Raw genomic sequence first — 26,055 nt, forward strand, 5'->3', positions numbered from 1 at the left:
TAAAATCTAATCAGAAAGAAAAATTTACAGATAATTCTCTGGTAAAAAATTTCATCCGGACCAATCAAATTATTCAAACCAAGCACGTCCTAAATGATTCTGATTCTCTGAAACTATCTTTTTTTCTGTCCTTTGTCTCTGACTATGCATGCATGTAGGCAGCCTGTGTGTAATTCTGATTCAGTTTTCTATTCTTAGAAACCTCCATTTTCTTCTCCTTCTCTCTCATTTTCTTTGCCACTCAATTCATCTCCTTTCCCTTCTCCCCTGTTTCTTCTCCCCTCATTACTTCCTCGCCCGCTCTCGCTCCCCTTTCCTTCTCAAGGGCGCGCACGCCGCCCCGACTCGTGCGCGTACCTCCTCCTCTCATGGCTTCCTTGCGCCATCCTCACCACCTTCTTTTTCTTCTCTTCCTTTGTTTTTCTCCTCTCGCTGCTGATTTCTCATCTGCTGTATCAGACTCCGAGGCCCTCCTCGCCTTCAAATCCTCCCTCAAAGACGAAACCAACGCTTTATCCTCCTGGGAAAACACCTCCTCCCCCTGCAATGGCGAAGTCGCCAACTGGGTTGGCGTTCTCTGCAACAAAGGCGCAGTGTGGGGCGTCCAGCTGGAGAACAAAGTGCTTTCGGGGACTATCAATGTCGACGCATTGAAGGATTTGGCTAACTTGAGGACTCTAAGCTTCATGCAAAATAATTTCCAAGGGTCATTGCCGGAGATTAACAAACTAGGTGTGCTGAAATCTCTCTATCTGTCAGGAAACCGGTTTTCCGGGCAGATTCCGGGGGATGCTTTTAAAGGGATGTTGTCATTGAAGAAGGTTCACTTGGCACAGAATGGTTTTACGGGCGGTATTCCGGCTTCATTAGGGTCTTTGCCGAAGCTTATTGAGCTGAGGCTTGAAGAAAACCAGTTTACTGGCGCCATTCCTGAATTTGACCATCAGTTGCAGGATTTAAACATATCTCAAAATGCCCTCACAGGTCCTATTCCCCGAGCTCTTACCAACATGAAACCCGATTCTTTTCAAGGTCAGCCTCATATATATATATATATATATAGATATAGATATATAATATTTAATTATATTTTGTTTATTATTATAATAATTATTGATTACTACTAACAGAGTGATATTAAGGATTAACATTATTTATTTAATTATTTTTAATCAATTAATCCTTTTTAAGAAAAACACGTGTCTATTGTCTATTGGTTGAAAAGGGAACAAGGATCTATGCGGACAACCATTAAACGCGTGCGCTACACCTCCCGCTCTCGTCAGCGCGAGTCAGCCGAATCAGCCGACTCAGCCGGCCGCCATTACCAGCAAGAAGGTTCCAGTGTCGGGAATAGCCGTCATGGCGGTAATTTCAGGCGCCGCCACTCTAGCCATCCTTCTCGCCGTTTTCATGGCTGTACGCAAACGGCAGAACCGAGCTGACTCAATCGAGGCACCGACGCCATCAAACCTTCAAAAGAAGAGCGGAATCAGGGACTCAGACCAGGCGTCACAGGCCTCGTCGGATATTTCTGGAAGTATGGGGAAGAAGCCAGATGGCACGAAGCTGTCGTTCGTGAGGGACGATAGGGAAAAGTTCGACCTTCCGGATTTGCTGAAGGCATCGGCTGAGATTCTGGGTAGCGGCTGCTTCGGGTCGTCGTACAAGGCGGCTCTTGTGACTGGTCCGATAATGGTGGTGAAGAGGTTCAAGCAAATGAACAATGTGGGGAGAGAGGAGTTTCAGGAACATATGAGAAGGATTGGCAGGTTAAGACATGTGAATCTTCTTCCTTTAGTGGCTTACTATTATAGGAAAGAGGAGAAGCTTTTGGTTACTGATTATGTTGAGAGAGGAAGCTTGGCTGTTCATCTCCATGGTACGTTATATGTAGAAATTTATACATTTATATATATCTATATATATATATATATATACATCACAGCTGAACTCAACCCAAATATTCATTTTTGTAATGGTTTCATTCAGGTCATCAAACTTTGGGGCAGCCAAGCCTAGACTGGCCAATCAGGCTAAAGATCATCAAGGGAGTAGCCAGGGGACTTCAGTACATCTATAAAGAGCTACCAAGCTTAATCGCACCTCATGGTCATTTAAAATCTTCAAACATTCTACTTAGTCAAAATTCTGAGCCCCTCCTTACTGATTATGGGTTGATCCCTGTGATCAACCAAGAGAGTTCTCAAGAATTCATGGTGGCCTACAAATCCCCTGAATACAAGCAACTCGGCCGCATCACAAAGAAGACTGATGTCTGGGGCTTTGGTATACTCATTCTCGAGATCTTGACCGGGAAATTCCCGACTAACTTTGTGCAAAAAGGGAAAGGAAATGAAGAAGATTTGGCAACATGGGTGAACTCAGTTTTCACCGGAGAGTTTTCCACAGAGGTTTTTGATAAGGAGATGGAGGCTGCAAAGAACAGTGCAGGTGAAATTGTGAAACTGTTGAAGATCGGCCTCGCTTGCTGTGAATCAGACGTGGAGAAAAGGGTGGATTTAAAGGAGGCAATTGAGAAGATTGAAGAGTTGAAGGAGAAGGAAGGAGAAGATGATTTCTACTCTTCTTATGCTAGTGAAGCAGATGCCAAGTCTTCAAGAGCAGTGTCTGATGATTTCACTTTTTCATGATTGGTTACCAATTCTTTTTTTTTTTTTTCTCGGCTAAAAATTTATTTAATCTCTTTCGATTTCAATTTCTCTTTAGTGGGGGGATTTAAATTAATTAATGGGTTTTTCTTAATGAAATCTGTTTGAGCAATTTCAGAGTGTACAAGAGGGGTGGAGGTTTTCAGGGTCTGGTGCATGTGCAGGTGCTGTGTGCCAATTTTTCTTTTTCTTCTAAGAAGCTGTAGGGTGGAAAGTTGCAGTTGATATGGGGTTGTTTGGTCAATGCAATCTAATTTTTGTTTTTCATGCCATACAGTTTACATATATACGTACAGGGGTATAAACAGAGAGACTTCTACACATGCTCCAGTTTTCATAACTCCTCTATCCCTCTTTCATCTCCATGGGGGTTTTAAGATCATGTTGACCTATTTGGCATGTACGGCCACCTTGTTATGTTCTAAATCATTAATGATCAACTCTGTTAATATATTTATTTAGTATACCAACTCAGTTTATCAACCAAATTGTAAATACTTAGCATTACTAACCCATTTAGTTTTCCCTTGAATTTGTACTGATGCTCCTCAAATCTCCATATGTTCCTTGAATTCATATTTTAACTATCAGAGGGTGACAAATCTAACTCCTGGATAATTTTAAATGAAAATGAGATAATAGATACTTCAATTATACAAAAATTGGTCAAACTTGAAATGTGTTCTCCCTCAATTCTACTTAAAATCTGTCTAAGAGCTCAATTTTCATAATTTTGGAAGAGATCTCCATGCTTACACAGTTAAAATAGGTAAAAAATTTCCACAAATCCAAGAACAGAACTCATTTGTTCCAGACATAGCCTTTAAAAGCCGTATTATGTAATGCATGTTTAAAAAACAGTAGTCATACAAATTTCAAAAAATGCAGGATTTTTCATCATCAATAATAACTGAAAAGAGCACATGAAAGAAAAATTCATTAAGAAAGCAACATGTCACTTGAACCCTAGGCTTTTACTCTGATGAAAGAATCCCGTGGTTGTTTACATTGGAACCGAATAGTACTTCAATTCATATTAGATTGAATATTCAAGTGATTGGTTCCTCTTAGTGAAAGAATTTTTTTGATCGTACACTATGTAGGAGTAACAAGACAAGGAAAAAAAGAACTTGATCTTTAAGGTCTACCGCTTTCGTTCGGACCTCCACTTATACACTGGCCTAGAGGTTGGACAGACAATCTCGTCTTCTCGTAGCTTGCGCTTTCTGCCCTTTTTCTGCGAAAAGAAATAAGGCTCAAGTCCTCAAAGTCTCAAAATACAACTTAACAGTCAGGTAGCAGGCACCTTTAAGACGTACTACCTGTAATTCCTTTTGCAATGACATTTCGGCATATAGTTTTTCCAACTCTGTAACCCTGTTTCTCCTTGCTTCCAATTCCCTGTAGGAAGCGGCTGTTCTCCTGCACATGGAAGATTCAAAAATAATACAGTATTAATAGCCATATGGTCAGGACTCCAAAAAAAACTGTCAGAATTCAGTTATGTCAACATGAAACTTGGGTTGCCATGGCTTCCTTTGACAAATTCAATCAAAGACATGACCCAAGTATTGTTGCCCAGGAACTCGGATGCTTTCATTCCATAAACAAATGAAACACCAAGGAAACAGTATGCAAAGCAGCACAAACAAGCATCAAAGCCAAGTACAAGGGGGAAATACTCTCAAAGAACAGCCTATCAAAGCCCGTCCTTTACACCATGCTTCCTTGTTAACTTTTCCTAAATGTTTTAATATGATAACCAACCAGATGTCATTTATAGTTGTTATTAAATCAATGTTATCAGGATCTAGGTTTTAGCAATTACAATCAATATGAACCTACGAAAAAATGATGAATTGTTCATTACTTTCTGATACGATGCGGAATATCCTCGGGAGGATGCATATGTTTGCCTTCTGAAGATTGCGACTGAATCTGTTTAGCCTCCTCCCTGCCAAAAAAAAGTGAGGAATAAAAGATATGGTCTCCTACCAAAGAATACATTTTCATTGTCATTAATCATTTCAGATATGATTATGGCAGGGAACATTAATGCTGAAGAAGCATCTGCAAACAGTTTTTTTTTTTTAAATAAAAAGTGTAAACTATATATTAACAAGGTACTAAAATGGGGGTACTGCCCATGTAGAAAAGATTTACAATAATGTTATTGTATCAACAACATTCTTAAAATCCACATCACTAATAATGTTATGACCTAACAATATAGAACCAAAATAATGAATCCATTTATCCTTTAGTCTGGTAATGCTACTCCCTTCACTGTCAAAAGCTCTATTATTCCAAATATTACAATAATGTTACATCTGCAAACAGTTAGGACTGTGATGAAACTATCCAAATATTAAAATATGCATATTGTCCCATCAGAAAACGAGCCTACTGAGACTTTTAGCTAATACAATCAGAATCCAGTGTGCAGCAAGGAAAAGATATCATCACATAAAAGATTCAACATGCTAGCTAGCAACATTAAGCAGACATTTAAAATAGAGAGAGCCAAAGAAAGCATGTGCAGCGATGACAGCTCTAGCAGTAGGTCCCATAACATTTTCAGTGTTATTTTTTTTATGCCTATAGCAATTCCACAGCCTTGTTTGAACTTATTATGTGAATGAATTTATCAGCAGTTTTATTGGATTAAATTAGGCAGCATAAATCTGTTCCACACTAGTTCATTTGCATTGGCATATAACTCGATGACATGTAAAATTATACAACAAATAAATGTAAACAAGTTCGCTTATCGAACAGAATCTCACAATTGTAGTATAGCTTAATAATAAATGAGATCAACAAAAACAATTATCACTTTACTCTATGCTTTGTCAAGCAAATGCATCAATCTCACTACAGCTAGAATCATTGAGATATATGGTTGAATTGATGGTGATGGTCAAGGTTTAGGAATTCCAACCTGTCTTCAGCATAATAAATATGTCTACTTGATGGTTGATTATCAAGGGAGTGTAGCGTAGCAGTTAGCTTTTCAATTTTCTGCAGCAAAGCCATGAATTTGTAAGAACCAATGCTCCCATATGGGAAAAAAGTTACAGAATTACTGTGAAAGCACCAAGTTACCTTTTTCTCACTTTGCAATTTTTGAGTCACATACCCTACATCTTGTGTCTTCATCAGCATGAGTTCTTCTTGAGTGTATCTGTTAGCTTGATTCCTGTGGAACAAAGAAACACAGAAAAGAAAATTCATGAGCATATTTGGATTTTGAACCGGTATATAGAAAATAGTGAAGAAGCAAAGTGATTTTGTGTGTTTACTCTGGCCTATGAACTCCATTGACAGTCTTTGTTTTGATCATCTTGAAGTAAAATTCATCTGGATTCCTGAATGCTGCTTTCTCCCTGAGTTTCTATAAACAGATGCAAAAGCACAGAAGACAAGCACCACTATCAGAGATAAAACATACCAAAAACTATAAAGTTAACGTAGGTTCAAACTTCAATTCTATTGAATAATAATGAGAATATAATACAAATGAAATAAAAACTTAAATAGATATAACATTCTACTTCCAAGTTAATACTATGTCTGATTTTAAACTAATTTTTTTTTTTTTAATTTCTCCCTATCATAAGTGAGAATATAAATTTGTTATTATGAAACCAAAGACATAATTGAGGTCATTGTCTAAGGTCTACATTCCACTCTATCGTATCAATAAGAATAGAATGAGAATGGATTTTAACCAAACCCATCACTTGATTGCCAGTTACACGGAGGGGAAAAAATCCCAAAAAAAGAAGAGAAGACTGCAGCAGCCATGTTATACAAATAAAGAAACGGTAATTACCCGTAAAGTCTCCTCCTTTCTGTGGAACGATTTAGCACGAACAACATAGTCCTTATGCTTTTCAAGAAGCCCAAATTTTTTCCTCGATTGACTGACAGGAATCACACTTGCTTCCGTCAATTGAACAGAGCCAAATACAACAAAATACAACCAAGATGCATAACCCTATATATATATATGCAGTGCGTAAAATAAATGCAAATTATATAGTAAAAGAAAGTGGAGTAACTCACGGTTGAGCTCGCTCCTTATGAGCCCGTCTAGGGATAGCGTTCTTTAGAGAAGACATCTTCAAGCGATCAGTGGATACCCTATACTGCAGAAACAGCCGCAAATATGTTAAAAACCTGAGCCTGAAAATCCTCCAAATCTGAGACAAATACAAGATTAACCGCTAAAACTATTCAAATATTCAAGACTTACAATAAAAATCAGTAAAAAGAGCAAGGGAAACACCTGATACCAGTGCGGCAGCTCGTCCCGTGAAGAAGCCGCCTCTGGTTTCTGTTTTGCAGCCGAAAACCGGGGAAGAAGAAGCGGTATATATACTCCCAAACCGCGCGCACCAACAGCTGCGAAGCACGAGATCGTGGCCACGCCCGTTTAATGAAACGGTGCGTCTTGGCACCTACATGGGCTGGGCCGAAGAGGAACCGGGCCTTGCTCTCTGCGTTTTTTCATACGGCCCGTTTGACAAAATCCGTATGGGAATTTCATTATTGATAACAATAAAAAAAATGTAATATTATTGTTAATTTATTAATATATTAATTTAATAAATTAGTTAGTGTCATTTTTTCAATTTATTTTTCAAAACATCCAAATATAATCTGATCATTTTAATTTTTTCTGTTTAAAAATGTTTTCAATAAATAGAAAATAATAAAAAAAAAGAATTTAGAGAATAAATTTTAATAAATATTAAATTTTAGGAATTAATTTGATAATTTACCGTAAAAAGTATAAAAAAAAAAAAAAAAAATTTGCTGGAGAAATTACAAAAAGAAATTCATGTACTCGTCCTAATTACCTGGAAACTAATTACCTGGGTTAATTCTTTTTGATGAAGCTGGACAGACATTGTTTTGTCCAGCAATTCATCATTTTTGTACATTAACTGCCCGTGAATAATGGCTTCTTCCTCAACAAAAAAACCTAACATTTTGTTGCATATTAATTTATGTTGTTTCTTCATTTTTAATTTTCAAATCTTAAATTCGACTTAAATCTGTTTATTTCCGAATATTTTTCGGGGAGAAATTTTGGGATCGGAGAGGAAAAATGCGAATATGGAACCGGAGAGGAGAAGGCATAGATAGAAGCCTGAGGCGAAGAGAAGGATTAGTGGCAGTCGCCGTAGACAATGATAAATCGAGCCAACGAGCTCTCAAATGGGCTGTTGAACATTATATTCCCCGTGGTAGATGCATTAATCTCGTTCACGTTAAACAAAAATCGTCATCTTCCTCCTCAGGTATCATTATTAATTTTATTTAATTTATTTTTCGTAGAATTCGTGAGTTCATTTTTTCGTCGCCATTGAAACTCAATAAACAAAATAATATTTTTTTCTGATTCTAAATTTATTTTTTCTTTTTCGTACAAATTTTTTTATTCTTATTTTTATTACTATTGTATCAAATAGGAAACCACGATGCGTTAACAGAAACACAGTTTCATAATCAGACAATAGAAATGTTTCGACCATTGCGTTGTTTCTGCCTTCGAAGACAAGTAAAATGTTCTCAATCTCTTTTTATCTTAAGATTTCTCTCCGTTAATAACCTATACAAATTTTTTCTTTCGAATTTCATACAATTTAATTTTTTATTTTTTTAAAATTTAAAATTTACTAAATAAAACTTCTAACAAAATCGAACAACTTTAATGAATAAGGTACAAAGCGAAATCGCAATAGTCGAGGATCAAGATGTGGCGAAGGCACTCATTGAATATGTTCATCAGAATGGTGTTGCCACTTTGATGCTTGGTGCACCATCAAAGAATAGCTTAGCCAGGTAATTAAATTATATTTATTAATGTTATATAGTATCGGAGTCGATCAGTCTGAAACTTATACTAATTTATCGTAAAAACTTTTCTCGTTGAATCTCCTTAGTCTGGGTGTCTCTGAGAATAGCATGAGCGCTAAATAAAAAAATCTATTAATTAAATAAAATGTAAAATTTGCAGACTGTTTAAGGGAGCAGATATACCAAGCAGTGTAATGAGATGGGCACCAGATTTCTGCAATGTGTTCATAATCTCAAAAGGGAAGCTGGCGGCTGTGAGATCTGCAAGTCGCCCAGTTCCCGCACCTTCCTCAGCTAGCCCTTCGACTGAACGCCTTTCAAATTTACACGATGAAGAACCCTATGTTATGTAAGTATGTATGTAAATAATTTCTTGTTTTTAGACAAATCAATTTAGTTTGTCTTACATTTATTTAAGTACTTCTCAAAAATCTCTCAATCAGGATATAACTGAAGTGTTTTGATTGAATCTGAATAATATTTAATAAATTGGGTATCTGTAACTTATACTGTAAGTTTTAAAAATGTTGAAACGGAGACTATAAAATTTACGAAGTATTAAAATACAGGACACTGTCAAGAGAAGAAGACAGACTATACGACGAGCTGTCTCGGCTGGAATCAGACATATCGTTCGCAAGCAGCAGCTCGGGAAAGCCAGGCAGTGACGTCACTTACTTGTCATTCTACGAGAGCCTCGGCGGCAGTTTGCACGGCCGCGACTCGTCGGTGCGGCCCAAGACACTATCCAGTAGGAGCAGAAACCCTGAGTCGTTGCACTCCAGGTCTCCTAATCGTGATTTCTCTGAGGATCTCGATTTTTCTTCTCAAGACTACCTTGAAAGAGCTTCTTGTTCTTCTCAAGATACTGTAAGTATATATGTCAACGGTAATATATTGTATATGTATATATATATATATATATGTTTGTATGCTTAATATCAGTGTGATTAGACGTGTGTGTATTATATTTTATGATCAGGACGAAACGGATGATGAGATGAGGAGGCTAAAGATGGAGCTCAAGCACACCATGGACATGTACCATGCTGCCTGCAAAGAAGCACTAACAGCAAAACAGAAGGTACCTGTGTGTGTATATATATGTACACACACATACATTACACAGTACATATATTTACACATAATTTACTTGCTGAATTCAGAATCAAGTTAAACACCCACCTGCGAAACTCTTTTAATTAGTGCATGTATACATGCAATGTAATATTATTACCATGTCTATTTTTTTTATAATATAATCTGTGATCATGGATTCTGAGTTGATTTTTTTTCTGTATGTATCCTTATAATATGATTAATGTATGTATATCAATTAACTGATGAATATATATTTTTTCTTAGATTCGTACATAATATATATATATATATGCATATGCAACTTACCAACCCAAGTACGTAAAGTTCAAATATAATAAACTAATTATTATTGAGTTAAATGGTTAACTCTATCTTTTTTTATAAAAAATTATAAATTTGAGTTATATTATATTTTTATGCATTATTTTTTAGATTTATTTTTTGATACATTATGATTAATATTTATATATTACTTAATTGATAAATATAGAATATTTAAAACTTTAAATGGAAAGAGAATTGAACCCAATTTTCTCTCTTTCTCCCTAAGTATATGCATGTATCCAATGCTGGGAGGAATGAGAAATATATAATAGGTTGATTTGGCTGCATTGATCAGGCAATAGAACTGGAAAAATGGAAGAAGCAAGAAGAGCACAGATTGGCGGAGGTAAAAAAGCTGGCAACAGAGAGCGCATCGGAGTTCATGGAGAGCGAGAAAGCGAAGCACAAGGCGGCGATGGAGTCGGTTGAGGCAAAGGAGAAAACAATGGAGCTTGAGGTGCAGAAGAGGGTGGAGGCAGAACTAAAAGCGCTTAAGGAGGCTGTGGAAAGGAGGAAGATTTTGGATGCTTTGGGCCAATCCAAAGTAGCTCTCAAGTACCAGAGCTTGCTTCACATTTTTGCTTGTCTATTTTTATTCTACTTTTATTTTTCTGTATTCATCGTTTGAAAATCAAAATTTGTGTTATTCTATACCATATTTATGACTATCACTGCAAATCTATGTATGTATATATTCATCCAGAAAATTTTACATATAAGGTTTGTATAATATGGTTTGTTAGTTCTGATATATAGATAAATATATTTTTAGAAAATATATAAATAATTCTGGAATTATGTCATTGCATGTTTGATATTTGGATATGGTACTGAGCTGGGTAAGTTTAAATGGATTAAACTATGTTTAGGTACAATTTTTATCTAATATATATTAAGTATATGATCAATAGGTATACTCTATTGGTGATGTAAAAGTCATCTTGTATATTAATATAGCTTATCTTACTTTGTAAAAATACAAATAATAATAATAATAATAATTAGTAGTAAACGATGATTATGTCAATCGCGCAAAAGTCGTGATAACTATAAGAATAGCAACAATAATAATATAATAAAATATTAATGTCGGTAATGACTCTAACAATACGAAAGAAGAAGATTTGAAGTTATGGCAAAAGTGATTTTATGAATATATAAATGCTCACTTATAATTGAATTCAATGTATAATAATAAAACCACAAGCTACCTACTAATAATCTACGTTGTGTTTTTAAGGATTTTATATGCATTACGTACACCAAAATCATAGAATATTTCAAACAAATGCTACTCCTTATTGCACTATATGTTAGATTCCTTCCTTTCAACGAATTATTACAATTTTAACGAACTAATTATCCTTAATTAAGATAATTATAAATATTTAATATCTAATTTAATCTTTTTTTCTTAATCAAAAACACTATGTTGATTATTTTGTATTATTTAAAATTAATTAAATTATAAATAATAATTACCTCAATAGATTTGAAGTCGACAAAACGTGGATAAAAAGTTCTCACGAGTTAAAAAAAAAAAAAAAGTAAAAGATCATACCCGTTTAAATTTTGTTTAATTAGTTTTTAATTGCTGTTATAAACGCACTAATTATTTTCTTTCCTGGGTTTTGTTTTTGTTTTTGGTTATATTCAAAGAAGTTGCAACAGCAAGAGGAGTCTAATTGCCAATTGCCATCTTTTTAACGACGTAGAGAGCATATAGCATATTTATGTAACTTCTTAATTCTTGCTCTCAACTTTCATTATGTACGTATAAAATATAGATTTGTATTATCTTTTCAATTTTGTGCAGAAAGATCAATATAATTAATTGATTGTCATATACGTAAACACACAGACGTAGACATATATAGCATATTGTGAAGAAAGAAAAAGAGAAATGGGAAGAAAATTGGGAGGAAAGAAAGAAGATAATGTGGCAGTTGCAATAGACAAAGACAGAAACAGCCAATACGCCTTGAAATGGACTGTCGATAATCTTCTCTCCACTGGCCAGAAAATAACTCTCCTCCATGTTCATCATCATTATCATTCTTCTTCCACTTCCAACTCTTTTACAGGTTACTTTACATTAATTCCTTCTTCATCTTATATATTTTGGGGAATAAAAGATTTTTATATTGTGAGCACGTTCATTCCATATTTCTCTTTCTTTCGAAGCAGGCCACGATGAAGCTAGCATACAATCTAAAGGAGCGGATATGTTTCTTCCGTTCCGATGCTTTTGCGCTCGGAAGGATGTGAGATCTTCTTCTTCCTTTTTTCCTACCCCAATTCTTTTTTTTTTTTTTAATGAAAAATTACATATATTTATATATTCATTATACGATACATGTACGCTAATTATAATACATTCTCCTAACAAAAATAGTGACATAAATCTAAATGTAATAATGTAAGTCAAATTTTGAGATAAATTAAAAGGATTTGTGAAAATTTATTTACAAATTCACGCATAATTTGAAATAGAAGATGGTAAGAAATAACTCTATATGGAATTGCATGCTTAAATCTCGTTGGTTTCTATAGAATTAAGAAAGCACTATTTTAATTCTACTTTGAATATCATATAAAATCAACATTTTTATTTTCTAATTGAATTGTGAATATCACTGAAAATATGATTTTGTTTCCAACATATTACATTATTTGAATCCAAAGGGAATTATCAATACCACAAGAGATTAAAACAAACACAGGCCGAAACGTCACTATGCGCGCAAATTGTTCCTCTACTAGACATAAATCTGCTAACAAAATCTTCTAATTGAATAATTGGTATGCTCGTTTCTTTATAAAAAATTATAAGTTCGAATTAGAGTTACTTATTTCTTTTCTCTTTGTTCATAATTGTATTATGATTGATACAATGCAGCGAATATATACTAAAAAAACATATATAAATCTATTCTTAAGATTCTTCTTTTCAATCACATGACCTATTTGTTATCTGTGCAGATAAAATGCAATGAAGTTACAGTGGAGGCAACTGATATAGCTAAAGCAATAACCGAATATGTATCTGCCAACGCAATTGACACTTTAGTACTTGGTGCACCATTAAAAAGTGGCTTTGCAAGGTAATTGACTTAAATATATACGTATATAATAACTGAGATGTCGAAGTACGTGCTAATGTTATATATATACCTCCCTGTTGGACAGACGATTTAAAACAGATATTCCAAGTACTGTATCAAAAGGGGCACCAGACTTCTGCACCGTGTACATCATCTCCAAAGGGAAAATCTCAACTGTAAGAACTGCCACAGCTCCACCACCAGCAAGCCCAAGCCCGAGTCCAAGCCCAAGCCCGAGTCCAAGCCCAAGCCCGAGCCTTCAATTACGGACCCAATCCAGCCACCAGTCTCGAACGAATGATTTCAAGCACCACCACAAGCCAATAGGTTTGTTCTGTTGTTCTACTTAATCTAATACCGTTCAAGACTCTGGCATGGGTAACTGATTTTCGTCTAATCCTAATATAGTTGCAGAGAGGTTCCCACACATAGAACTACCCCACAGGATAGAGGAAGACTCAGAGATGATCAAGTAAGTACTAACATGTACATCTACTGCTTATGAAAGAAATGGGTATGCTGATGATTACGAAATAAACTTACTTGCAGAGACTTCGATTACGAATCATAATCCCAGTACATCACTGTTGAAGCTGATATAAGTGTAAATCTATGTGTTAAATGATTTCAATAATTCACCCATGAGAAGTCCTAAGCAAGCATAATATCAGCAATTTAACAAGCTATTTAATAATAGGATTACCAGAAAATGATAACGATTCTGGTTGTAAGCTGTAAGAATAAACGCCAAAGGCAGAACTGACTTAAAAACAACTTACTGAACAGGTCACCATTTACTAGATCAGCTAGAAGAAATACCAACAAATATAAGCCATCAATTCCAGAGACGGATATATCATTTGTGAGCAGCGGAAGACCAAGCACCGAGCGTACGTTCCCTGCATTCTATGAGAATGTGGAACCAGTAATGAACCCAGGGCTTTCTCCACGGTTCTCCCCACGGTTTTCAAATATCTCAGAGCCTGATGATAGAAGGTCTGTTTCAACTTCATCGTTCACAAGAAAGTCACTAGATTACCATTCACCGTGGGAATCCTCATCAAGCTCACTAGAAAGTGGGAGATCATCATGCTCGACACAATACAATGTAAGGACTCAACAAACCCAAAAAGGTCACTTAGGATTTAGATAGACTGAGGCTCAGATATCTTTTCATGCATGAAAAATCATAAAATCCTCATTTGTCTGAGGATTCAACTCCAGTCAGTTTATTATAGAATATGTAATCGAAGTCTATCTGCTTACAGTAGCCTAAATCAAAATAGCTACTTTTCACGCATATTTCAGCTACTAAAGATGCATTTAGACAAACAGAAAAAAGAATATCAAAGTTAATCCTCAGAAATTACAGGACGACCTGGAAGCTGAAGTGAAAAGACTAAGATCGGAGATCAAGCAAACAATGGATATGTACAATAACGCCTGCAGAGAAGCAGTCACAGCAAAATATAAGGTATCAATTGCTGAAATTTTGCACATTTGCTGTGAAATTTTTAAAAGGGAAAAGAACCAGCAATTTCTTTTGGTTTTGTCAAAATCATTCATAAAAGCTTCTCATAATCTTACTGTAGGCTAAAGAGCTTAACCGCTGGAAATTGCAAGAAGAACATAGATTAGAAGAGGCAAAACTAGCTGAGGAAGCCGCATTGGCCTTGGCAGAGAGGGAGAAAGCCAGGTGCAAGGCAGCCCTTGAGGCAGTTGAATCAGCTAGGAGAATGGCTGACCTAGAAGCTCAAAAGAGAATCAGCACAGAAAAGAAGGCTCTCCAAGAAGCTGAGAAGAAGCTACAGATTACTTTCCCTCGCGTTGATATCAGATATAGGACATACAAAATCGAGGAGCTTGAAGAAGCAACTGATAATTTTTCAGATTCTCGCAAGATTGGAGAAGGAGGTTATGGGCCTGTCTTCAAGTGCCGCCTAGACCATACTCCAGTAGCAGTAAAAGTTCTTCGCCCAGATGCATCTCAAGGCCAATCACAATTTAACCAAGAGGTTTGCAGCTCTCTGCATCAATATAACAAAATTACAAATATCTTGAACCGTGTTTATTTTCCAGAACTTAGCACGTGAAATATATAATGCAGTAGTAACTGCAATAAGTACAAATCTTATGATAAAACTACTTAAATGACAAATAGAAAACAACAGTCAATTGTTTTAAAATAAAGAAAGCTAAATCTATAACAAGTTAAATTAGATGGAGATGATTGCATTTCCTGATTTTCATTTTGTTGTGATCTTTACTCTTTCCCAGGTTGAAGTATTAAGCTGCATTCGGCATCCAAACATGGTTCTTCTGCTTGGGGCCTGCCCAGAATATGGATGCTTAGTCTATGAGTATATGGCCAACGGGAGCCTAGAAGACCGCCTTTTCCGGCGAAGGAACACCCCATCTCTTCCTTGGCAACTGAGATTCCGAATTGCTGCAGATATTGGCACAGGTCTCCACTTCCTCCACCTGACCAAGCCCGAACCACTTGTTCACCGTGACCTAAAACCAGCAAACATTTTACTTGATCGAAACTTTGTTAGCAAGATCAGTGATGTTGGTTTGGCTAGGCTCCTTCCTCCATCAGTGTCTAATGCTGTAACTCAGTATCGCATGACAGCAGCTGCTGGAACATTCTGTTATATTGACCCAGAGTATCAACAGACTGGCATGCTTGGAATAAAATCAGATATATATTCACTCGGAATCATTTTTCTACAGATAATAACAGCCAAGCCTGCAATGGGTTTGACTCACTATATTGAACTAGCTATCGAGAATGGAACTTTTGCTGAGGTACTAGATCCAACTGTTCCTGACTGGCCAGTTGAGGAGACCCTGAAGTTTGCCAAACTCTCTCTTCAGTGTGCTGAACTACGGCGAAAAGACAGACCTGATCTTGGTAATGTTGTTTTGCCTGAGCTCGAAAGACTGAGAGAACTTGCTGAGGAAAGCATGCCTATCTACTATGGAGGCAGTGCAGGAACCTCACCAAGCTACAGCCAAAATTCAATGACATCCATTCAAGTAAGTTGAGACAACAATGCCATATTTACTTTTATCTGTGTACATGGTTTTCAAAGAAAATTCCTACACCGAACTATTTGCAGCCGAAAAGGGTAAAGTCCATTACAATTTTGACACAGTAGTTGCGGTTTCCCGGAACCGCGCATCTACTTCACACTAAAATATATGCAGCAATTTTCATAAATTTTTCTGTTTTCTTTTAGGATGCACTAAGTCAGCAATCTGGATCTGACAGCTCAAGAAGTCGCACAAGCACATCTTCTCTTGTAGGAAGAATATGATGTATGAATTAATAACTTCTATCCTCTCTCCTTCACCTGTTTCTTTATTAGTTTATGGGTTTTTGGCGGAACTGAAATTGGCAAAATTTGACTTGGGATTTTGTTTAAAGCTTATTTATTTTCTTTCATATAACAGGAGATAACAAGAGGGAAGCCACTTCACCCAGTGACTGGTCCAAGGAGAGAGGGTGATACAAAAGAAGAAGATACAAAATTTGAATAGTTGTAGTGTTAAGAAAAGATTATGTATTTCTTTTCCACTATTAATTTAAACATAGAGACAAGAAGAAAAATGCAGATTAAATTTTCTGCAGCTCCTAGACAGTTTCTGAAATAAAAATGTTTTTATTTTCCTTTTTTTTTCCTTAGATGTGGAAAGAAGTTATTCTAGACAGCTTGGAAACAACCCAGGCAGTTTAGGAGTTATCAATTCCTTAGGATGTACTTTGAGAACCTGTCTTGTCTCAAAATTGTGTAGAGATCTGCAGTATCTATGAATAAAAAGCCAAGCAAAATCTGTCAAAAAAAAATTGTGAATTTCTTTTCTAAACTCAGGGATGGAACTCTCTCGAAACGAGTCATTATTTAGAGATTGAGAGACTCTCCTACCAAGCCCTTATCAGGTAACCTCCAAGAAATCGAAAGAAAAGAGAGTATAGGTAATCCACGGAGAGAATAGCAAGCCAATGTTTGTACAAAATTGAGAAAGACCAGATGGTCATAGATACAAATGAAAAACACCAAATGTCAATATGGAATTTGATTTAATGAACCCAAAATAGAGCAGCTCTCATGTACAAGTGGTATATTATTTTTTCCAGGGAAAACTACGTCAAGGACCAAATACTTCCATCAGTTTCAAACTAAGACAAACACTTCTGACCTATCTCTTTGGTGCCTCGGGTATGATAGGGTAAGGTACTCGCTGAATAGGCTAGACTAAGCCTACAGCTAAAATTTTTATCTTATTGTGTGTTCCATATAATTGGATAAGGAGACAAGTTTAGTAGCACTAGTGATCATATTTTTTGAAATATAAGCACAAACAATCATATTATTATTAAGATTAGTAACTAATATAATAACTAAATATAGTAATCAATAGATTTTGCAGTTTGTACAAAATTATAAGACCTTTACAAGAGCGGCTCAATTCAAACAATTGGTCAAATATTTCTGAGCACATGTATCAAGCACTAGTCAGTAATTCCAAAAGATTTGGTCCCTTCTGAATCGCTTTTTAACATAAATTGCAACTAGTTTCCCATAAGTCCAATTCCTCACCCTCTTGAACTCCAAAAATGCCTCCGAACTTAAGTGAAAATCCCCTTTCCCTAAAGCCTCAAAAACTAATATATCAGTAAATGTTGAAGGAGAATCATCGAAATTCATCTTATGCAAAGCAAATTCCAAGTTTCTTCCCATTCTTCGATCCAAGTATGCATCAACGATACAACCGAAAGTTACCAGGTCAGGAACAACATTCTCGTGTCTCATATGTTCAAGGCTAACATGTAGATCCCAAAACAAGGACATTCTTGAGAACGCCAGAGAACGTATATTAAAGGTAGTAATATCAGGATGAAAACCAGCATCCAACATTTTCAGAAATTCTCTTTGCAAGCTTTTCATTTTAAAATTGGCTGCATAAGATAACAGTAGAAGATTCCATAAAAGATTTCCCACATTTTTCCTTCCAAGACCTACATCCCTTAAAAATTCGCCCAATCTATAGAACTTTTTTTCTTTAATGTACGCACGCGACATTGCCCTAATTCCATCTTTGCCTATGAGATGTCTAGACCTTTTGAGGCGGCCATAGGTGAGCTCCATGTCTGTCAATGAACCAAAAATGCTGTAATATTTAATAAATGCATTTCCAGTGGCAGAATTTATTGGGAATCCCTTTGAAACCATCTCCCTCAGTGCGTTTTCCATAAACTCAACTTGTCCTTGGTTGGCAAAACATGAAATAGCCAGGGAGTACACGTTGGGAAGTAAACCAGAATACCTTGAACCTATCTCATGGACAATTCTGTTTACTTCATGAAAAAGACCCATCTTCCCATAAGCATCCATCAATCGAGCAATTACTTGTAAACTGGGTATGAAAGAACTATTCAAAATTTCCTCCCAAACTTCCCGTGATTGAAGGAAAAAGCCATTATCTGCAAAGGATAGCATAATATTCGAGAGGGTTGGATAGTTTGGCAGCAAACCTTCAGATTTCACCTCAAGTAAAACTTCATGAGCCAGATGAGGCATTCCCTCTCTACTTAGAGTTTGTATCAATGAAGCACAGTCCACAAAATTATTGTTTCTGTAGGGCCCTCCAGCCTGCTTCCACCTTCTGACCAACTGTCGTAAGGAGTATTAAAATTTTGTAAATATCCATACTAGGTTAACATAAACATGTAGCCAGCTATACAGACATTAGCAAATTGCTAATAGAAGAGCTACAATAAAACTTCCTCCTATGTCGGTATAAATGTAGAGGCATCAAAATGTAATAATGGCGGTATATGCTGTCTTGGAGATATTTCTATTCTCTAACATACTGCACCAGCAAGGACGCCATAAGAGGGAACACTTAGAGCAAGATAAAAACTTAAGAGATGACAATTAAACAGAATATAAGATACGAACTCAACAAGTGCATCTATTAATTTGAAAATCACGCTATTGAGCCAAAAACTCTCTCTACAAATCAAAACTATCATACGTGTAGCTTGATCTACTCTTAACAGCATAGGGGTTAACAACCACATCTGTCTGGGTAACTCAATGGTAATTTCCGTTACTGCATCCTAATTTCATCAAGAGAACGACAACTCAATGGAAAAATATAAACAAAAACAAAGGCAAACTATTCCATGCCATGAAAATATCATAATCCAAACCCCCAATATTCCATTCACTGGCCTCCATGGATTACAACTACCAAACTCCATGGATCCCTAACTTAAGTCGTCCCAGAAATGAGTTAATCACTCCACATTTTCTCAAAACCTCAACAAGACTTTCAAATTCGCAGGGAAAGAAACGACGTTAACAAGAACAAAAAAAAAGATTACGGACTTCCATGCACATAATCTATCAATGCATATGAACACACCTTGCGCGCCAACCCTCGATTGCTCGAGTCAATTTGGCAGGAAAAAACGGAAAACGACCTCGTTTTGCAAGAGACTGGAGGACAGGGAAGATGCTTTGCGGTGACAGGGAGGGATCGTATCTCCATGTCTAGACTCCGTTAACAGAACAAGCATTTGCATACCAGAGGGGGGTGGGGAAGAAGAGCCAATGTAATCTCATGAGGTTCGTTTTGGGTCTCGATAAATATATAATTTAAAAAAAAAAAAATAGAATGTTTACAAAATTTATTTAATTTTCTATAACTCATTTTATGTTAATGTTGATAAAAAAAATAATTATATTATTTAAAAATATATCTAAGTTTCATTTTTGTTCATTTAATTTAATAATTAATAACTTATTATGGTATAGTTTTAAAAACATTATATTTTTCTATTTATTTTAAATATTTAATTTTTTTATGATTTGGTAGGAATGCATACATTAATATATTAAATAATAATCATAACACAATAAAAAATAAATTTTAAAGTAAGAGTACATGAGAACATATTTGATTAAAAATATAATATTTTATAAAAAAAAAATTAAATATGTCAACTGTTTAAACTAAATATAATTAAATAAAAATATTTATAATATGAGAAAATTTATAAATGCAATTTAATAATAATATCATCTACTATAGTTTACAATGTTCGAAGTTTCCAAGGTAATAACTTTTATTGCTCAAGTTTTGCATTTTTCCCCAAAGTAATTTTTATTTTGAATTTAATTAACATATAAATACTTATCAAATATAAACAAAAATAGTTTAAAGAATAAATTTAAGAACTTACTGTGTATATACATAGTCCCCTTTTTTATATTTCTTAATGATATTATTATACTATACTCTATATATATATATATATATGTATAAATGCAATTCATATTTATTGGGATTTGATATTTGAATTATTACACTTGACTTGCTTGGTAATGGCACCATTGAATAGACAATGTTTTAAAAAGACACGAACATTAAGATATGTCCCCGCTCGTCTGCTTTTATATGTCTCTTCTGCCATGTGCAATGAAATAAAATATACGTATATATATATATATATATATATGTACGTATACATTCATTGGGCTTTTACCATAATTATCCCCTTTTTCACATTTTTATAATTAAAAAAAATTCAATTAATATTTTTATAAGAAATATAAAAGTAAAATAGTAATAGATTATAATTTTTAAATATTAAAAAATACAATTTTGTCATTTAGAAATGTAATTAGTTATATTCATAGTAGTAGACTCTAACATGTTTAATTATAAAATTTAATGACTTATTTGTAATATAGAAATACCTAATAATTACTTTAATTTTTCTATATTAACTTAATTATAGTTAAAATTGTTTAATGTAAAAGGAAGATTTTTTTTTTAAAAAAAAAAAACAAAGGAATCCTCATAAATTTCTCCATAAATATCCGAAAAATTAGCTGTTAATCATCATTACCAACTCTTAATTATAAAACAGAAAGTAATAATTACCATTTGCCATAAAATTCAACAAAATTTCTTCTTTTTATAAAATATTAATGAATAATAATTATTAGAAAATAGTAAAATGCAACAGAAAAAGGAACCAAACAGTAAATTAGCAGACTGTTTATATTCCCATTTTCTTCTGAAAACCAGTGAGGTCAGGGACTTGGAGGGAGCTGAAAGGCGGTCGCTCCCTCTCTATTTCTCTCTTTCTCCTCCCTCTCGCTCTTCTAAATTTGGCTACAGAGAATCTACTCACTTGCTTCTTGCTTACTCCTTGAGATCTACAAGGGAAGCAGACCTCTCTTTCTTTGCGATATGTCGCCTTAGCTTCAAATTTAGTCGATACTGTTTTGGTTTTGGTTTTGGTTTTGATTAGATTTCTCTGCTCGAAATTTGTACCGTCTCTGCAAACTTCAGGAATTTTTGTTGATATCCAGTTTTTTATTTTCCCAGAATATGGAGAATTTTTCCGGAAAAAAGCGACCATCCATAAATCTCTCACTCTTCACCACTCTGTCAGACTCGTTGTCTTCTTCCAATTCGTTAAAATCTCCGAGAAATTTTGAAAACGGAGTTGTTGGGTTAGGCATAGTGGCTGCTATGACCGGCGCGGATAATAATACTCATGAATCGTTTCGCTCTCTTAAATCTCCAAGATCGAACCCGGTCCCGATAGTGTCGTCTGCTAAACCAGCTGCTAATTTTAGATGCGGCCTGAATTTTGAGAGAGATGGAGATGATTCTGATAAGACTGACAAATTATCCGAGACTTACGCTTGTGTGATTTCTCATTGCGGTAGCAATCAGATCAAGAGACGTGTCTATTTTGATGATAATCTTAATTATGGGGTTGAGAACTGCAGGGTTGTTCTTCATGCTGCTTCTTCACCCATTAATATTGGTGAAATGAGAAAGGATTTTCGCTGTGCCGATTTCTTGAATTCCTGCTTTCTTTGCGAGAAGGAGCTCCATGGATTGGACATATTCATGTACAGGTATGATTTTTATTATGTGTTTCTCTGGCTGGGTAATTATTGTTCTTGGTTCATTTTTGTCGACTGTTCATGGTTGATGACTTATGTGAGTCATGTTTTATTCTACAGTACCCACGATTGTTTAATAGTTGCTTTTTTCTCTTGTTTGTTAAGTTGAAGAGTGGATGATTGTAGGGTTTATAAAAGTTTTCTCTGCAGTTACTATACCTTATTAATTATCTGCCAGTTCGTGATTGGAAAGAGTTGGATTATTGCTGTTGATTTGATGATTGGTTTTATTCAAGTTTTGGTGAATATACCAACGGCTGAATTAATTGTTAAGGTTCTTCGATTGTTGCTTCTTTCAATTAAATCATGAGTACTCGATCTGGATCACTATATATATAATTTGTATTCATAACTGTTAGATGAAAACTTGAAAAAGGTCAAAACATTAATGGACTGCAGTTCCGAAGATGGTGGGTATGGTGCCCTTAGAACTCTTGGATCATTGATTATATGCCTTTGTTCTTTGGGCTTTGGATGATTAATAATATACATCTGTTATTGGAATTTTAGACAGCTTTTGGATTTTTAAGTGTATGAGCGGCTACGGTTTTGTCGGATAATCGTGGAGGGACAGAGGCGGTTATGGTTTAGAAACTCGTATTAAATCTTTACCCATGTGAAATCTTTACTGTTGAATATTATCTTTTACAACTCCAATCTATTGCTTTGAAGAAGTAATAGTACCCTCAATAAAGTTAAAAAAAAAAAAAATTAAGCAAGAATCTCAAATACATGCATAAATATACATGTTTGTATGTATCTAGACTTCAACGCCTGTTCTTTCTTTCCATCTTTTTAATTTTGATAGTTATGAGCACATCTGTCTATCTCAAAAAAAAAAGATCATGGGCACATCTGGGATCTAATGTTGTGTTTATATTTATATAAAACTTATAAGTTACAATTATATGACGTCTAGCCTCTTTTTAATTAAAAAAATATGAAGAAGTGTTTTATTTTGTCAATAGTCGATCTAAGGATTTGAACATGGAACATCCTAAGGTTTTTCCTGGAAATATAATGATAAACCTTTAGGTATTATTCGAGTCATTCTAGCTTTTAAATACTGTGGACTGCGGAGTGGTGTAAATATTTGTTACTTCTTTAGATGAAATGAGGTATTTCTGCAGTTCAGTGCATTCAGTTGCGTTTCTGATCAAAAGTATGGGTTCGAAAATGTCTGGTGGTTATTCTTGCACTAATCTAACATGGTAAAGCTTGTAAAGACATGAAGTTACTTCTGCTGGTGGCATAAAAAAAAACCTGTTATTAGCAGCAATAGTGAAATATTCTCAAAATGTTGAAACAATAGATTTTCTTCCGTTTTTTTTTAGCCAGTGAACATGTGCCAGAATAAACAGAGGCACATCTAGGGATAAAAAAAAAACAATGGATTTCTGTACTTAGAATTGGTTGTCGTTATGATTCTCTATTAATATCTTGGAACATATGCACACAATGACAGAAGAAATCTTAAAATATATTAGTGCCATCCTGTTCTTTGCTTGTACAGTTTCTATTAAGGGAATAATCTGCCGCTTGGTTTTTAATCAATTGCTATGCCGTGAATGTCAATACATCCTTACATCTATTAAAAGAAAATTTGTTTCCTTTAGCTTGTCATATACCTCCATTTTTATTGAACAGATAAACAGCTTTCCTTCCTAAACACTTCGAAGTTATATCCCAGATTAGATTCAATGGTTTCCAATCCACTCAACTTAATATAGATTGTATAATAATTTTATAACCACATTAATCATCACCTGCTTGTTTGTTGGTGAACAAATCCAGCTAATGATTTAGCCATCATGTGCATGCTCTGCTTGCTAAGTCAAATTTGTAGCTTGCAAAACCAGTAATTTTATTATCCTTTATTTTAGTCATATTACGAGTGGCAAAGTTATCTGTTGAATTTTAATTTCTTCCGAAGTACTCTGCAACCATCTTTAAGATCTTTTCTTCTTTAAAATGCACTCCAGTCGTACAGAAGTCTAATTTGATTTTTGAAAGTTGGTGGACGTCACGAAAAATCTTATTCAGCTTGTGTGTTTTGAAAATTTTTGTTTTTTTTCCTTGGCACTTGTTCTGATTCTTTGTGATTTTGGGGTGATCGATAATTCTTGTTTGCTTCACTGTATGGTTCTTCTCTCTTGGAGATATTTAATTAGGATATTTTTGGCTTTAGAGGCTGGAGATTTTCTTGAGAAGACTTTTGTAGCTTTTGATTTTAAACCACGTGCAGAATTTCACCAACATCATTGGTCCTGCTTTGTACCTTTTTGCAGAGGAGAAAAAGCATTTTGCAGTACAGATTGTCGTGACAAACATATTAGAAGCGATGATCACAATGAAAAATGCGGATCTGAAGCTAGGAAACCTTTTGACTACTCCGAGTCCCCATGCTCCGGGCCGCTGATGTTTTTTGCTGGGGTTGCTGCAGCCTGAAACTTATAATATCAGTGTAAGTAAATAAAAGAGAGGGTAAAGAGAAGGCGAACAGGGTATCTAAATAAACACACCCATATATTGGCGGCTTAATGAAGGCACTAATACATTATAAATATATATATATATATTAATATGTAGGTTTGAGATCTCATGTTGGTCTCTTTGATCTCAGATTCTTTAAAATATTTATGTGAGATAAAAAAGGATTTTCTTCTCTCCTGCGATGTGATTTGAACCATAGAGGATCTTGTCAATAACTTCGACCTTATATTACTCAGGAGAATGTTACAGGAGATTCGTGCTCGCAACATTAATTATAAGTAGTGGAATTTTAACCGTTAGATATTCAATATCTGCAATTAAAATATTTAGTATTTACAATTAATTTTATAAGGCTAGAGTTTAAAACATTGCTGATCTAACGATCAAATATAAAGTTCAGTGGAGACCATTTGCTAGAGTTTTGTTCAGCTACCCTTTAGAATGTGCTTGCAGGTTAAGAGTAAAATGTCTACGGCAGCAGAAAGATGAGATTTTAGAATTCTCTTATATCTTTGTTTTTAAAGTAAATGTATACATATGTATTCATTTGAAGTTTTATTAGATGATACCCACGAATTACATCTGACAGAAATAGAATTTAATGGACTTGAAACTATAAATTACAAGCATAGGAATTTTAAAAGTACTCGTTATAAATTAGTGTGTAACAAATATATAAAATTGTAAAGTCTATATAATAAAGAAAAAACATATTTTTTTTAATACTAATTTTCCTTATTTAAAAAAAATTAATTATTAATTAATCAAATAGTGGACCGTACAATATCTTTTTCACTTCAAGGAGTTTAGGTGTAGCGCACTACAAAGAGAGATTAATCTTTTAACTAATGAAGAAAGGTTTAGTAATAATGGAAAGTGGATGAGTATCACCGAAGGAAAAAAAAAAAAAAAAAAAAAAAAGAACAAAAACAAAAACATAAAGTAAATTGCTTTTTGTGATTTTATTTTAAATATTTTCTCGTCTTTTCTTTAGGAAAAAAAAAAAAAAGAAGACTTTCTTTCTTTCTTTTTAAAGAAGTTAAAACTAAATCACCAAAAAAGGAGAAATCTAAGAAGATCAAAACAGTGAATTTTCTTGAGTGATTTTGTTATAATGCAGATTGAGGCCTTGAAATGTAATTAGATTTAATAACTGTAAATGGATTTTTTTCCTCTGCAATATGAGAAAGCATTTCAATTTTCTTTTCTCTAGAAATTTATGTATGTATGTGAGCATATATATATATATATATAATATGAAATTTAACTATACAAGAAAATAGGTATAAAGATACAAAAGAAGACAATAGAAATAGCTCCATGATCTAAAGAGTTGTTTAGAACAATCATAATTTAATGTAAAATTTACTTCTCAATTCATCTGTAACACAACTATGAGCCATAAGTAAAATTAGAACAATGAGTTTCAAATTTCTTCAAATTCCAAACGCAGCCTGATGGTATAAATATAGTCTCTCTACATCATCGAATTAA

The 26,055-nt window shown here is 34.6% G+C and overlaps 6 protein-coding genes across 8 annotated transcripts; 4 read left to right on the forward strand and 2 right to left on the reverse strand.

Annotated features, from left to right (window-relative positions):
* Window positions 1–166: 166 nt before the first annotated feature.
* On the forward strand, window positions 167–2,942 carry PRK1 (Leucine-rich repeat protein kinase family protein). Its single transcript, XM_022035802.2, has 3 exons — window positions 167–1,032; window positions 1,226–1,882; window positions 1,993–2,942. Exons 1-3 carry the CDS (start codon window positions 369–371, stop codon window positions 2,652–2,654), a joined length of 1,983 nt encoding a protein of 660 aa, XP_021891494.1. The 5' UTR covers window positions 167–368; the 3' UTR covers window positions 2,655–2,942.
* A 683-nt stretch (window positions 2,943–3,625) lies between these two features.
* On the reverse strand, window positions 3,626–7,084 carry EDA14 (embryo sac development arrest 14). 3 transcript variants are annotated; one of them, XM_088207764.1, is made up of 9 exons: window positions 6,964–7,084; window positions 6,741–6,823; window positions 6,508–6,598; window positions 5,975–6,066; window positions 5,778–5,871; window positions 5,614–5,693; window positions 4,543–4,626; window positions 3,995–4,094; window positions 3,626–3,909 (listed from the first exon to the last, which is right to left on the reverse strand). In XM_088207764.1, exons 2-9 carry the CDS (start codon window positions 6,794–6,796, stop codon window positions 3,817–3,819), a joined length of 690 nt encoding a protein of 229 aa, XP_088063890.1. In that variant the 5' UTR covers window positions 6,797–6,823; window positions 6,964–7,084; the 3' UTR covers window positions 3,626–3,816. The 3 variants fall into 3 exon arrangements, with proteins under 3 accessions (XP_088063890.1, XP_021891488.1, XP_088063891.1); XM_022035796.2 differs by having other exon boundaries at window positions 6,741–6,818; window positions 6,964–7,024; XM_088207765.1 differs by having other exon boundaries at window positions 6,931–7,007.
* A 379-nt stretch (window positions 7,085–7,463) lies between these two features.
* Window positions 7,464–10,707, forward strand: LOC148253091 (Adenine nucleotide alpha hydrolases-like superfamily protein). Its single transcript, XM_088207763.1, has 7 exons — window positions 7,464–7,981; window positions 8,153–8,241; window positions 8,404–8,525; window positions 8,701–8,889; window positions 9,110–9,410; window positions 9,523–9,624; window positions 10,261–10,707. The coding sequence occupies exons 1-7, from the start codon at window positions 7,789–7,791 to the stop codon at window positions 10,591–10,593; spliced, it is 1,329 nt and encodes a 442-aa protein (XP_088063889.1). The 5' UTR covers window positions 7,464–7,788; the 3' UTR covers window positions 10,594–10,707.
* A 2,216-nt stretch (window positions 10,708–12,923) lies between these two features.
* LOC110809814 (U-box domain-containing protein 35-like) lies at window positions 12,924–16,612 on the forward strand. Its single transcript, XM_088208533.1, is given in 9 exon segments — window positions 12,924–13,069; window positions 13,155–13,396; window positions 13,478–13,541; window positions 13,856–14,065; window positions 14,405–14,543; window positions 14,662–15,084; window positions 15,347–16,147; window positions 16,312–16,374; window positions 16,526–16,612. Coding segments are annotated over 9 exon segments (2,175 nt in total).
* Window positions 16,613–17,463: 851 nt separating this feature from the next.
* On the reverse strand, window positions 17,464–19,716 carry LOC110809796 (Pentatricopeptide repeat (PPR) superfamily protein). The gene is made up of 2 exons (XM_022035720.2): window positions 19,505–19,716; window positions 17,464–18,747 (listed from the first exon to the last, which is right to left on the reverse strand). Exons 1-2 carry the CDS (start codon window positions 19,628–19,630, stop codon window positions 17,590–17,592), a joined length of 1,284 nt encoding a protein of 427 aa, XP_021891412.2. The 5' UTR covers window positions 19,631–19,716; the 3' UTR covers window positions 17,464–17,589.
* Window positions 19,717–21,176: 1,460 nt separating this feature from the next.
* On the forward strand, window positions 21,177–24,735 carry LOC110809797 (FCS-Like Zinc finger 14-like). The gene is made up of 2 exons (XM_088206836.1): window positions 21,177–22,020; window positions 24,357–24,735. Exons 1-2 carry the CDS (start codon window positions 21,482–21,484, stop codon window positions 24,514–24,516), a joined length of 699 nt encoding a protein of 232 aa, XP_088062962.1. The 5' UTR covers window positions 21,177–21,481; the 3' UTR covers window positions 24,517–24,735.
* The last annotated feature ends 1,320 nt before the right edge of the window (window positions 24,736–26,055 follow it).

Source organism: Carica papaya, chromosome 7 (genome assembly GCF_054855325.1).
Source record: "Carica papaya isolate Zhongbai chromosome 7, ASM5485532v1, whole genome shotgun sequence".
Classification (NCBI taxonomy): Eukaryota; Viridiplantae; Streptophyta; class Magnoliopsida; order Brassicales; family Caricaceae; genus Carica; species Carica papaya.

Bases quoted from the DNA above. Each gene is read 5' to 3' on its own strand.
- PRK1 (XM_022035802.2), top strand. From the start codon at position 369: ATGGCTTCCTTGCGCCATCCTCACCACCTTCTTTTTCTTCTCTTCCTT. The intron at 1,033-1,225 runs GTCAGCCTCATA...TTGGTTGAAAAG, and splicing joins GAAACCCGATTCTTTTCAAG to GGAACAAGGATCTATGCGGA. The intron at 1,883-1,992 runs GTACGTTATATG...GGTTTCATTCAG, and splicing joins CTTGGCTGTTCATCTCCATG to GTCATCAAACTTTGGGGCAG.
- EDA14 (XM_088207764.1), bottom strand. From the start codon at position 6,796: ATGTCTTCTCTAAAGAACGCTATCCCTAGACGGGCTCATAAGGAGCGA. The intron at 6,599-6,740 runs GTGAGTTACTCC...GATTCCTGTCAG, and splicing joins CATAAGGAGCGAGCTCAACC to TCAATCGAGGAAAAAATTTG. The intron at 3,910-3,994 runs GTAGTACGTCTT...TTCTTTTCGCAG, and splicing joins CATTGCAAAAGGAATTACAG to AAAAAGGGCAGAAAGCGCAA.
- LOC148253091 (XM_088207763.1), top strand. From the start codon at position 7,789: ATGCGAATATGGAACCGGAGAGGAGAAGGCATAGATAGAAGCCTGAGG. The intron at 8,242-8,403 runs GTAAAATGTTCT...TTAATGAATAAG, and splicing joins GTTTCTGCCTTCGAAGACAA to GTACAAAGCGAAATCGCAAT. The intron at 8,890-9,109 runs GTAAGTATGTAT...ATTAAAATACAG, and splicing joins GATGAAGAACCCTATGTTAT to GACACTGTCAAGAGAAGAAG.
- LOC110809796 (XM_022035720.2), bottom strand. From the start codon at position 19,630: ATGGAGATACGATCCCTCCCTGTCACCGCAAAGCATCTTCCCTGTCCT. The intron at 18,748-19,504 runs GTGTGTTCATAT...TCCTTACGACAG, and splicing joins ATCGAGGGTTGGCGCGCAAG to TTGGTCAGAAGGTGGAAGCA.
- LOC110809797 (XM_088206836.1), top strand. From the start codon at position 21,482: ATGGAGAATTTTTCCGGAAAAAAGCGACCATCCATAAATCTCTCACTC. The intron at 22,021-24,356 runs GTATGATTTTTA...ACCTTTTTGCAG, and splicing joins TTGGACATATTCATGTACAG to AGGAGAAAAAGCATTTTGCA.